This window comes from Cynoglossus semilaevis, chromosome 12 (assembly GCF_000523025.1).
Source record: "Cynoglossus semilaevis isolate Cse_v1.0 chromosome 12, Cse_v1.0, whole genome shotgun sequence".
In the NCBI taxonomy this organism is placed as follows: domain Eukaryota; kingdom Metazoa; phylum Chordata; class Actinopteri; order Pleuronectiformes; family Cynoglossidae; genus Cynoglossus; species Cynoglossus semilaevis.
Window position 1 is genome coordinate 12915218 of NC_024318.1, and position 13895 is coordinate 12929112.

Below are 13895 nucleotides of genomic sequence, written 5' to 3' on the forward strand. Positions count from 1 at the left end.
ACTAAACGTCACACCAACACTCAAGACATTATTCACTCATGTCTTGTATGTTGAATTGGTTTGTTTAGAAATTTTTCTTACTAGTTTCCTCTCTTGATTTTATTTTTATACATTTCTAGTTCCTAAATTGTCAAATTTTAGCTTTTATTATTATTTTGTTTAATTTTAAAATTGGCACCTAAAATAAAAAATATATATTTATTAAGGTTGTTTTTTATGTATCTTTACTACATTATCACATAATACTAGCTTCCACTAATGCCAAATTAGGAGGGCTACTAAAAATTAAACGCATTGCCTTTATTGCACTAAGAACTGCGCTGTTCAGTATCTATGAAAGGTGAAAAAAGGTTTAAAAAACATTATTTCCTCTGTGGGTATGTTCTTTGAACATATCACGGAGTGATGTGACTGTGTACATCCCCGTACCACAGCTAACGTGATGTGTTGGGGTGTTAGGGAGGGCGTGTCCAATGAAGTGCGTACGTTAAAAAAACAAGAAAAGAAACCTGAGAAAAGCAAACAATTTAATCCAATTCCGCTATTTTGTTTGGGATACGGCGTACAATATTAAATTAGAACACCATGATAACCCACATGCATGTCCATAAACAGTGACAAAGCACAAATTCTTCGCCGTTCCTCCTCTGAAGGTGTCGATGCAGATGTTGTAGTAAATTACTGACACCGCTTTCAACCAATGAAAATTGTAGGTTTTTGTCCCGTGGTGCTGTTTGACCAATCGCCGACGAGTGTCTGCTGCATTCAAGTTAGATAGATCTGACAAGCTTTAAATACAAGAGGGGGACAAGGTACAAGCATGAAATGTGCTGCAGAAATCAGAGGCCATCTTGCGATGCTGTTGAGAAAAAGCCGTGAAGATGCAGAAAACCAACGAGCACTGTTTTATTCGTGTCTCCGTCTCCTCTGTGGTACCAAGGCAGCTGTCAACCAACGGGATATTAGCACAGCGGGGCTACCGAGCTGTGTTCACTGAGTTAAAACGACATTGACATGAAAGAGGAGAGTGTCTGTTGTAGTGTCTCTGTGGAGACATGTCACACCGTGAGTTTTTTCCAGTCTGAAATCTTTCAGCGTCTCTCTCACAACCCAACGTCTCCTTGAGTGACTGAGTTAATTCACTCTGGTGCCGGAGAGAACAGAAAGGAGGCGCAGCTCCGCTTCTCCAATGGCTTCTGTGAGCCTTGTTTCCAGTCCCCCAGCCCCTGTTCTTGACAAAAACATGACAGACTCTGAGCTTGCAGGGGACGAAAGGTCGAGTAACATTCTTGTGCAATTATTAATACGCTCATTTGTGCGTTTCGCTGCTTGTGTGATTGTTTATTTTCTTTTTCTTTTTTTTAACCATTAATTTCAGTCTACAGATACATTTTCCACCGGGGTGTATACCCCTCGTCTCCCCACACCTCAAACACATTTGCATGCATCCGTGGAACAGTTTAATAACGCTGTCCAAAGTACTGTAGGTCTCCATCGCCATTCATAACCATTTCCATGCAGAAAGCACAGCTCATCAGTGCGCGTTGTTGTAGTACTTGAATGGAATTACGACAACGTTGTTGCCATCTACAGGATAATTTGTGTAAATGACCACCACGCCCATCCAAGTGGTGGATTCCACCTGGTGGATTTAGGGCAGTACTGCAGAAACAGTGTTGAGGATACTTGATCGTCTGCTGCGTTAGGGTCATGGCTGCGTCCTAGTCAAGGCTCTGTGGGTTGTCAGGGCAACAGCCTGTGTGTGGTCCAATAACCCTTGACTTGTCCTATGTTCATTTTGACTCAAAATCAAGGTGTTTTTTATGCTTTTTCTAGTTATACTTCAATGTAAACAGGGTATGTTGGCTCAAAATGTCTAAAAATGAAAGTAACTTTTACAAGATCATTTTTCACACAAGGCTCTTGACCCCGAAGATCTAATGTCTTAGGGAGGACGTTATGAGGGTTAAACAGGACACCAGGTGTTTTTATTGATAGGAGATTTATTGATAACTAGAATCAAGTGGGGTAGAGTGAAGGGTGTGGTTTTCATGCCTATCTGTGGACACCTGTTACTCTCATGTTAAGATTTACAGTTTACAAAGTCGCAAGAAAGTGATTTTTTACTATGACCCTGATGGTGTGACTGTGAATCTATACTTTTTTTCCCCATCGGCAGTTGCTTAAAACTTAATATCTCAGGTGTTTTGACAGCTGGTTGTACGAGATATTTTGTTGCTACAGTAGATGTATTGGTGCTGGAGTCACACAATGGTATGATTCCTGCCTGTAATGCAGAAGTTCCCACATAATCCACCGTCCAAGGTTGGGTTGGACAGCAAAGCAGCAGCTTCTGTGGCCCGTGCACTAAAAATACTGCAGTTTTCCTTTTAGCCATTTGTTTGGAGAATTAGGACATTAACAAATATTTCCTGTCAAAAACAATCTTAAATTATGGTAGAAAAGTCTCTTGTTCAACAACCAGGCTTTCGACTTGCCTTGTGTCTCAACAAAAAGCCAGGATTGTTTTACAGTCACACAGTTTATCATTTAAAAAAACGTCACACTTAAATTACATTTTTCCGGACCAGCACAAGTGTCACAGATCGTCTCAGCAGGGTCACATATTTTTCGATTTCATGGTGATTTTGTTTCTGTTGCCTTCGTAATGTTTTTTTCAGTTTCACATTTAATAAAAACAAGACCGTTATTACGTTTCTGGATTTTTTTCCCGAAACAACAAAGTTAAAACATTCGTTTATAATCAAATGTTTTAAAGCATTTTGACTGTAAAAAAAAAAATCTAGATTTATCTCTCATTATGTAATGTACTAGAATTTGACCTTGTTGAAATTACTGTAAATACCTAAAAAAAACCTTCTGTGTTTTCTTCTGTTAGTTCATTTAAGCCTTACTTTGAATTAAGCTGAGCTATATCTTTAGTTACTTTCTATTATTAATGGAACGGTAGCAGCAGTTACATATTTATTTATTCATGAGTTACTCTCATTATGTTCACTGTTTGCCCATTTTTAGGGAGGATGGTGAACTAGAAGATGGAGAAATAGATGATGAAGGGATTGAAATTGATGAGGAAAACAAAGAGGCTCCAGAGGTGCAGGATGAGAAGGAAAAGGAGCAAGGAAAGGAGAGAGTGAAGGAGAAAGAAGAAAAATCTCACAGGCACTCAAGAAAGAGATACAAAAAGACCAAAGAGAAGAAGAAATCCAAACGAAGGAAACGTGAGAGACAAAAGGTAAGCTCTCCCTACAGTCAGTGTCACATATTTGGGCTCAAGTGTGAACTGAAAAAATAAAATTCACTGTACTGTTGTGGCCTTTCCCCAGCACCACTCTCCCTCCAGCAGCTCCAACTCTGACAGTTATGACTCTGACTATGACCGAGTTGAAAGGTCAAAAGTCAGGAAAAGCAAAGGATCCAGCCGTGAATCTGATGGCCAGCCCTCTCAGGTGACTTCATCTTAGCTGACAAGGCTTGGAGTTGGTCTTCAAACTTTTGTATATAACTAGCAGTGTAGCTGAGTAACATTTTTAACATTTAAGTAATTAGAAAATGTTTTTTGATATATACAGTATATTAACAAATGGTGGAGATATCTGCTTGTGTCACGTGTTTTGTTCTTGTTGTTCAACTGTAACATCTCATTCTTAGCACGGGCGTGACTCAAAGGGAGGTCACGGCAACTCACAGAGGTCACCTCTGCGCAAGAGCAACGACTTTGACAAATACAGTGACTATAGCGATGAATATGATGAAGAGGAAGACGTCTACGATGAAGACATGTCTGAGTACCAGCAGTCAAAAGATCATAATCAAGGGAAGGGGCGCCACGTTAAAGACCATATGAGGAGAGGAAGCATGAGGGGAATGAAGCAGCAGTGTAATTAAACATTTAACAATTAAAAATTGGGGGTTGAATTTGTTTGTTTTACGTATTTATTTTATTTTTGGGGACAATTTTGTTTTCAGTTGGACAGAGAGGAAGAGGCCGAGGTATGGGACCCGGCAGAGGACGTGCCATGCTCATGAAAAACAAGAAGCTTAAGGGCAAACCCTGGGCTGGACGTGGACGAGGGCGTGGAGGAGATCACGGACTGGAGGACATGGTTAGTCGTTGCATCTTAGTTCTATTACTTAGACGACTTCTATTATTACCTTTAGTATTATTCTCATTATGTTACTGTAAAACTTCTACTTTCAATGCTTCTACAACTGCTACTGCTATTATAATTTCTGTTACTACTATTTCTGTTTCTACCTTTACCTCTACTACTTTTATTATATATACTACAAATACTTGTACTTTTCCTCTTGCTATCTTCTTCTAGTTCCAACACTTTGTTACTTACTGTCAGACTAATTATTTTCCACCTGTTAATTTAATTTTACAGGAGGTTAAAAATTCTGCATTTCAGAGGAAGAGACCGCCCATGAGCAAAGAGTTCATTAGTCAACACACTATAGAACACAATGGCAAATACATCTGCAAGTATTTCCTGGAGGGGCGGTGCATCAAGGTACAGTAGCACTAATGTTCTGTTGTCTGCTTCAGCAGTTTAACACCTTTCATGAATAATTTACGATGTTGATTTTATTAATATTTTTATTAATAAAAAGCATGGCTGATATCATCCCTCTACAGGGTGAACAGTGTAAGTTTGACCATGAGTTGATTGCACTAGAGAAGAAAAAAGAACTCTGTAAATTCTATCTCCAAGGATACTGCAGTAAAGGAGAAAACTGCATTTACATGCACAATATCCTTTATAAGTCATTACAAGTGTTTCATTACTTTTTGAATTTAGGAGAGAATGAACAGTGTTTTTTCCTTAGCCTGTGATTGTACATGAATATCCCTGCAAGTTCTTTCACACTGGAGCTAAATGTTATCAAGGAGACAACTGCAAATTCTCCCACCAGCCTCTGACTGATGTGACTAAAGAACTGCTTGATAAGGTATAATAAAGAAATGTATTTAAATATTTACATCTAAGTCTCCAATGCTAACTAATTATTATTATCTCTTCTCTGTCCCATCCCTCAGATCATTAACACAGAGGAGGAAAATGCCCGTGAAGATGAAATGGAGCTGGAGGATCTAAGGAAACAGGGTATTGCCCCACTTCCAAAGCCTCCTCCTGGTGTGGGTTTGCTGCCCACTCCTGGTCAGAGCAGTCCAACAGATGGTGCATCTGGCCAAGCAGGGAAGAAGATCCCTTCACTGTTTGAAATCAAGGTTCAACCAACTGTTGACTTGGCACAAAAAATCAATCTCGGGTAAATGCAGCCATTTTAATATTGTAACTGATTGTTGAGATACTGTATGTCAATAGAAAAATATTTAGGACATTTGGGCATAAGTCATTTAAAGAGCAAAAAATCTTTAATAGGAACTGTGTAAACCACGTTTGTAGATGCAGCCAAACACGTTTGTTTCTGTTTCTGTTTTCTTAACCTAATGCAATTTGTGACCTTTTTTTCCCCAGTGGATCCAACCTATCTCAGAATGAAGGTGAAGATAGTGGTCAGTGCGGTGGCTCGGAGGACACACAGACTGGGGGTAGTGTGACTTCAGGCTCCTCTGCTCCACCAATTCCTCTCCCTGGTTCACCTGGTCACCAAACAGGACCGCCTCTGCCACAGAGTCCACCAGGCCAACACCCACCACACAGATTTCCATCTGGTCCACCAGCACCTTTTCTCGGCAGCCAACCTAATCTGAACCCTCAAGTAAATGTGCAAAGGCCTTTTCTTACAGGACCTGATCTACAAATGCTGCAAAGTCTACTATCTCTACCATCGTTGGGTCAGAACCAAGTAGAGCTGCTAGGCAGCCTTCTCCAGAACCAGGCAATGGGTAAACAAGAAGGTGAGTGTAATGTTCGTATGATTGACCAATGGGAGTATATGGAATTTAGCTAATGCTTACATCAAATCATCCTCCTACAGTGGACCCTGTTAAGGCCTTCATACAGAATCTGGAGCAGCAGATGGGTGCGGAGTCACAGTTACAGTCTTTACCTCCAGCAGTGCAGAAAGCCATTTATTTACACCTAACACAGGGCAATGAGCCACAGAGAGCAGAGGCTCAGGGCACTAATAACACTAACAGAGGTAAGTGTACAGAGAAGCTGTTACACTCACCTGATGAAGAATAATTTCATCTACGTTATTGAATTTAAAAAAAATAAATAAATAATGAAGTGCATGCCTTGCAATGTATAAAAGGAATATTTGAATACTTTTTGCAGATGACACTACAAACTGGTACTCCAGCGATGAGGAGGATGGAAACAGTGTTGCCTCTATTCTAAAAACACTAAAAAAACAGAGTGAGATGCAGCCATCTCAGTCCAAACCCCCTCAGATGGCCTCAACGGTCCTGGCTCCAGGAGACCCCAGGCTTGTTAAAGAAAGGGCCATGCCTTCTGATCCTCGTTTCAAGATGGACCCCCGGCAAAGGTTACCAGATTTAAAAAAGGAGTCAGACGGAGCTGCAGATCCACGGTTCTCCAGAGACCCCAGGAAGATAAGACCAATGGAAAAAAGTCTCTTTCTGCAGCAGGGCCAGTCTGTTCCTCAGAAGGCTCCTGCAGGAGAAGAGGAGGATGAAGGAGAACGGGAGCTCCGGGACAGAGCAGTTCTCATTCCTCTAGATGCCGTCCCTGGTGTAGTGCTACATGACCCTCGTTGCCAGTTAAAGCAGTTTAGCCATATTCGGGTGGACATTATTCTTCAGCGGCCGGCCTTCGCTCAGTCGGTGGTGTGGGCACCTGAGGACCTCATTCCCTCCCTGGTGCCCAAACAAGAACACTCTATCAACCTCCCTCTGCCACCGCTGATCGCAGATGCTCAGATGAACCGAACAAACCTACCGGACTATCCTCCTGTCTCCAGCCCTCCACCCGCTGATCCCAGATTGATAGCTGCACGATTAAAGGAACGTGTACCTCGTTTATCTCCTGGAACTGTAGAGCCTCGACCTTTGACAGAACGACCTGTAGACCCTCGACAGCAAAAATCTCTAGATCCAAGGCTCAAACGTACAGCAAGCTTGGACTCTAAGCCGATGGGTCAGAAAGAATCCTGCTCAGGTGGAGCAGTTGTAGATCCACGGCTTCAGAAAGCAAACTCCAGCTCTACTAACAATACTGCTCAAGTTAAGTCAGAGCCTGAGAAGCTTCCACCGTATGCCCCTCGTCTAGCATCAACGGGCGGAGGTTTGGAAAGTCCGACTACAATTCTTGGAGGCATCAGTCTGTATGATCCTCGCACTAAGATAGAGCAGAAGGAACAATCAGAACCTCCTAAAAGGGCAGGGATTCTAAAACATCCTGTTAAAAAAGACAATGTTCCACCACAATCCCTTTCACCATCTCAAAGATCTGGCTCTTTTGAGGAGATCCCAAGCACAGACACGTCTGAGGAGCTTCCACCTGGGAATTCTCCTACCGTTCCTCCTTCATTACCTCTCAAACCTCCAGCAGTTCATAACCTCCCTATCCAGGCTCTGGCGGGACTGATTCGACCTCAGTACACCGACCCCAGACAAGGCAAGCTTTCAGGACAGGCTTCTACAGGAGCACAAGATGAAACTGAGCTCAAGAAGGAAGAGGAGGAGGAGAAGGAAGAACAGCTGCAGGTTGTACAGGAGGAGGTAGAAGAGGAGAAGGAGGTGGCTCAAAAAGAGGGAGAGGAGAAAAAGGATCCAGAGGAGGGTGCAGAAGACAGGACACTCAAAGATGTCTTCAAGACTTTTGATCCCACTGCTTCACCTTTCTGTCAGTAAACACTTCAGTGTCAAAGAAGAAAATGGTGGTTACATTTTATAAAACGTGCTGTACAAAAGCTTTACATTACAACTATTTATTTCTGTATATAAACGGTTCTGTGTTAAGTGACATTTTTTTGTAAGAGACAGTGGTGGATTTGTGGAGTCACCATGTTTGGTCCAGTTTGTGTTAATGTTGTGTGTTTTTTACCACTGCATAATTGCTCTTCTTGTATGTACAGTATTATTTGAGAGAAGATAGTTTACTGAAAGTAAGCAGTTTTTCTAAGTACATATTTATTTTGACACAATTTTTATATTGAGATATTTACATTATCAAGCTAAATAGTACTGTTTGATGCTAATTGTTGGTTTGCTTTTTGCAGTCATGAATTTTCATTTATCACGGCTTCCAAGTTGTTCTGGTAATCCGGCTTGGCTACTTCCAGGAATTCCATCTTGGTGACAGTATCTTTGATATTTCAGAGTTTAAATGACTGACAGGATTGAATATTTCACTACGCTTTCGTCTTTTCTCCGTGTTAATGATAATGTTGTTGTTTGACTGAAACTAAGCTATACACTTTTTTTTAATTCTTTTCCTATACCACATTATCAGTGTAAATTTTTATTACACAAACTCAACATTAATGAGTGTTATGATGTAAAGTTGTTTCTTTCAATATGGTGGTAAAAAAAATACATTCACATTTTAATAACACGTAGTCACAGTTACATTTCTGTGATTTTTGTTTGAAAAATATTTCAGAATAAATTGAGAAGAAACACAACTGACTTCACTTGTACAACTTACACACAGGAACTCAAAATAGGTAGAGATGTGCCTAAAGTCTGGGTAGGATGTGCAAAAGTACACCATTATAATAATAATAATAATAATAATAATAATAATAATACATTTTATTTCATAGGTGCCTTTTTGTCACTATGGCGTCTTGTGAAGTCAGTGTGACCGATTGGTTAAGGAAAGGGGAAAGATTACAAGAATAAATCATCCACAAACCCACTTTTGATACATGAGATCAGGCAGGAGTCTCTGTGGACCAAAATGTTTTTTATTGGAAAAACAAAGAGACAAGGACATGATCATTTGGACAAGTATGAAGGAAACAGTAGGAGGACACAGACGGTTTCTGTAAAAGCCAAATGGACAAAGTAACAATAAGGATCTGCTGTGATGACACTTAAAGGCTGCTGTCTTAAAAAGAGGTATTTAAAACTTATAATGATTGGTTAGCTGTTGGCCATTTCTGAGGTTTTTTCCTACCTGAAGTTTTTTCCTACCAGTAGTGGAAATTTAGTGGATTTCTATAAATACTTTATACTATAGACATGATTTGATGTGTACAACAATGTGCTACCACCCTGAACACAAATATCAGATATGGCTATAAAATTCCACTATGAGTTGGAAGAAACTTCATGTAGGAAAAAACTTCAGATAAAGCTCTATATTTCCACTACGGGTACGAAAAAACTTTAGGTAGGAAAAAACTTCAGAACACGGAGGAGAGGAGAGAGAGTAAAGAAAAATAAAGGCTGTTAACTGTCATCTGTGTCAGCGTCTTGGATCCGCGATGTACTGAGGGAGCGAAAGGATAACCGCGATATAGAGAGGGAACACTGTATATTTACAAACTACTACACGTTATCGTTGTCAAAATAATCTTCCTCGGGGTGGCGCTGTAGCCTTTTCATTTCATCCTGTCCCTTTAACTGCTGACGTTTCAGCTTTGCTCCACGTTGGCCGCACATGCGCAAAGGGCCCGGCCACCTGCTGGAGATCAGAGGAGAACAAGGAAGTCTGACACTGGCGTCTATTGGATGTCAGGCTAAAACGAAAACAAGATACATTTTCACCGGAGTCCAGTGCTCTGGTCACTCACTCTCAGCTCTGTCGGCTTGACAGGATGTTTAAAAAACTGAAGCAGAAGATAAATGAGGAGCAGTCACCTCAGAGGAATGCGCAGTCACCGCTACAGGCCCAGGTCAGATGTGGATTCTTAGTGAGAGCTAACTAGCTAAGCTAATCTGTGTTTATACTTCTGGGGCTGCTCTATCTGTAGAACAGCTGTGGTGTCATTAAGTAGATCACGCTCTCAAAAATATTTCCATTACCATTCCGACTAGTTATGCAGCTGCCGAGTTTCTGGCTGTTATTACCCTGTTCTTTGCAACGTTAGTTATGTATGCTAAGTCAGTTAGTCATATGGCTAACTAGTTGGTGAGCTGCTCTGAGGAAATCTATGTAACAGGTAAATCAAGTTGTTCCGGGTAGAAACTAAAACAGTAACGTTAGTCAACCATGAAGTTTTTGTGTAGTCATAATACTTGTTAGGAATGACCCAGTAAATGCCAAAACTTATGGGCGTGTCTGATTCTTAAGCTCTTTGCTTTGGTGCATGTAGCTGTCAGCTGGCTGCTCACGTTGACATATTTGCTTAGTACACGGTAGTGTTTAACCCCTTAATGCAAATGCACAAATGTAAACAAAGTTCAGTACTTCCATTGTCTTAATGTTAATAACAAGACCGTAGATAACAATGAGTCATTGAAAAAATATCTATTGTATTCAGAGGTGGGTAGAGTAGCCAAAATTGTACTCAAGTAAAACTACTGTTACTTCAGAATAATTTCACTAGAACGTAATCATCCAAATAATTACTTGAATAATAGTCAATCATCCAAATAATTACTTGAATAATACTCAAAAAGTACTTGGTGAAAAAAACTACTTAAGTACTAACTGTTGAGTAACATCTGATTTATTTTTTAATGGGCATTGAATCACATAGACAGAGGAGAGTTAGAGTTAGAAAAACTTACTCAAATAATTGTAACGGAGTAAATGTAAGCCACCACTGATTGTATTTTTTTTATGCATTGTAATTGGAACAGGGGGGACCCACTGATCGACGCAGCAGTCAAACTGCCCTGTTTCCACAGGATGGTTCACCTTCCACTGACAGAGAGGTAAGCAAGTTGGATTTATTTCTACTTACGTTCAGCTTTCCGTGAACAGTGCATCTTCGTAGCTCTGTGTGATATCAGTCCAGCTTTGTCCTTAATGTCTTCCTAGTAACAAGCCTTTGATTTATATTTGATGTAAATGTGTGTTTGTTTGGTTTTTACAATGCTTTCACTTTTGATGAGTGTAGAATATTGATCTCTGTTATTGCTTATGGTAAATATATGTTCCCTGCTAAAGGCGCTTAAGACACAGTAAAGTAATTTTTTATGCATTTATTTTAAAACAATATTGGTTTTGAGGCTTTCATAATTTATATATATATGTATATATGTATATATATATATATATATATATAATGCAAGTAATTATTCACAGTTGTATAGTAAATTGTCACTGAGGAAACATTTACATTTAATACAATTAGTGAGATTTTTAATGGTGGTGAGCAGACCATATTCCAGCAGGTCTATGAATAATTAATGTACCCTTCTCCTCAATGTTATTTTTTCTTGGATGTGTTGTTGCAATATTACCCCTGCAGTGCACATGCACAGGAAATCAATGTAGGATTCATTATACAAATATAGAGTGTTGGTAACGTACTTATCATGTTTGTAAGGCTGATGATGCAATGCATAGTTTCTACATTAAAGATAAGGTTTAAAGCATTGGCTAATCAATTTAAGGGTGTAAATGTGCTTGTTCTAATGGTAGCTTTCTGTGTTGAAACACAATGGTACCATTTAGTCAGCTTCATTTTCCTTATAGACATTTTCAGGTATGCACGTAACTCTATTTTCTGACTGCTGCACATACAACATTACAGGAGAATCTGTGGAGCAAAATTTGCGCTAGGTGGTCAGTGACTGCCTTGTTTCCTTAAACCAGGCACCAACCATTTTCCTTCTGAGCTCCTACTGCTGTGGGAACTCTGGCACCCCACCATGGTCTCCTTCCCCCTGGTCTGGTTTTCCAAGTAGAGCATATTTAGTACAGTATATGGAAACACAAACTGTGTAGCCATGACTGAGCCTAAGTTGTCTTAACTTGGTAGTATTTTCTTATCATATTTCCTCACTCTACACTTCTTTACAATCTTTAACATTTTGACATACTCTGAGAGTCATTTGGTCACTACAGGCAGAAGTCACCTAACTTTGACAACAGCATCCCAGAAGACAACATGCAGAGATGTCAAACTGTTACAGTATCCGTTCCATTAATGTTGACTGAATGTTTCACCTTGGTTTTTTTCCACTATTTTTTCCTACTCTCACTACACTCTCTATACTTTTTTTTCCTCCATCTATCTCAGTTTCTTTTGTCCAGCTCTGGCTCGGCACTCCCTTGAACACTATTTCACACTCATGGTGTTGTTTTTCCTCATTGCTCTCTCTGTTCCTCTCCTTTCCCCACCCTCCGTCCCGTTATTGCACTGACGGGGTCAGGTGCTGGCTGGGATGATAGCAGAGCCCGCTTTTCTCTCTGAGTATACTATCTTTGCTCTGGACCATTCAAAACAACCCAAAACGGCCCAGGTAGCCAGTGTGGTGAGTTTGTCCTCACTTCCTGCCTCTCCCTCTTCCTCCTCCTCCTTACTCCTCCTCTTGGCCTGTTCCTTCCTCCCGTCTCCACGCTTTTGGGAATAGGTAGAGAACTGTGGTCCAAAAAGGGACAGCTTGTTCCCTGCTTTGTCTCCTGTTTCCTTTGGATTTAGCAACAAGAAGGCATCCCGTATCTTGGCCAATCCTACATGTAATGAGGGTTGTGTTGTCAGTTAGAAAGTTGTTTTTTTCACTTTCTGTTGGTTTATTACCTTCCCTCCTTGTCTTTAGGTGTTGTCCTCATTTGCTTGCCTTAACCTGTGGTATGTTGCCCATTAGCCTTTGACCTTCCTCCAGTGTCCCCAAAAATATGTGCATATGTAAAAATTGATGACTTGATTTAAAGAATAGACAATCTTGGGAAGTTACACTGTAAAATGTTTTAATTTGACAACAAGCTCTTATGAGTATATTGCAGTGGTGGGCGTAAGGTTGTTCTGTCAGTAAATACATTGGTAGGTATTGTATGGCACCTCGAATTAAAATGAATATAGTAGCTACATTTGCTAACAATTAGTATGTCTGTAAATAACTAATTTGTTTTTGTTTACACCTTCATTTAGTCATTGTAATTTACATCCCTGAAACATTTGTGAATATAAATGGTGACTAGGGCAGTTTGTGATGACATTATTAATATACATTATAGTGATACATATACATTAGTGATAATATTATTAATATTAATATTACCATACATTTTTATACTTCTTGGCTAAAATAATTAGCACTGTGTTTATATCGAAGGCCTTCTGTCTGTGAACCTCGGTGCATATTGTGTTTTAAATGGAGGTACAGATGGGAAATAATTCTCATTATCCTTCCTCATTATTCTGTCATCATCTTCATTATTTTTATCATATTAACCATATTATCATCCTAAAACATTGTCATAGATCATTTTTTTCTTATATGTTCTCAATGGTCAGTTTTTGTCACAAGCCAAAACCCTTATAATTGTTTATTTTGTGTAGATTTCATGTCATATAGTTTTTATATACATGCATTGCATTTAAAAAGAAATTAAGTAGGTCAATAGGATAATACACTCTGTGTATTCTTGACATGTAATAACATAATAAAGTCATTAATTTCTATAAACATCTAGAAACACTGGACTTCAAAGAGTACTTGTTTTGGACAGATATTGTATGAGTAATTATTTTGGTTGTGAATGCTTTCATATTTTTTAGTGTTTGCAGTTTCAATCTATTTATATAAAATGCCTAATAAGCAAGCAGAGAAGCAGCTGATCCCAACTTTAGCAAGTCTGGAATAACATGAAGAGACAACATTTTTCACAACAGACATCAAAATCTTTCGTGAGTCTTCAAGACTAACACAGGTTACCAAAAGATTATCACTATTATTTTTAAGAGAAACAGTGATCACATCAAATATTGGTTTTATTTAGTTGTATCTTTGTCCATGATAATACTAGTATATTATCACTTTACAGCAATAGTCTCACCTGCCTAATCATTTTCTGCAATGAAGTTTTTCTGCA

The 13895-nt window shown here is 39.5% G+C and overlaps 2 protein-coding genes across 4 annotated transcripts in view; both read left to right on the forward strand.

The window, feature by feature from the left end:
* Positions 1-757: 757 nt before the first annotated feature.
* On the forward strand, positions 758-8580 carry zc3h6 (zinc finger CCCH-type containing 6). Its single transcript, XM_008322266.3, has 12 exons — positions 758-1275; positions 3037-3256; positions 3348-3470; positions 3673-3901; positions 3991-4127; positions 4413-4538; positions 4664-4778; positions 4868-4977; positions 5066-5298; positions 5508-5890; positions 5971-6135; positions 6273-8580. The coding sequence occupies exons 1-12, from the start codon at positions 1190-1192 to the stop codon at positions 7808-7810; spliced, it is 3465 nt and encodes a 1154-aa protein (XP_008320488.1). The 5' UTR covers positions 758-1189; the 3' UTR covers positions 7811-8580.
* Positions 8581-8730: 150 nt separating this feature from the next.
* The window catches only part of golga4 (golgin A4), a 20348-nt gene continuing 15183 nt past the window's right edge, over positions 8731-13895 (forward strand). For 2 of the 3 annotated variants that reach the window (XR_003051303.1, XM_017037350.2), the window contains exons 1-3: positions 8731-9801; positions 10712-10786; positions 12233-12334. Coding sequence is in view for 2 of the 3 variants with exons in the window: in XM_017037350.2 (XP_016892839.1) it covers positions 9724-9801; positions 10712-10786; positions 12233-12334 (255 nt within the window). In the remaining variant the exon portion in view is untranslated. The remainder of the gene's footprint in view (positions 9802-10711; positions 10787-12232; positions 12335-13895) is intronic. The other variant, XM_008322264.3, reaches the window with a different exon arrangement.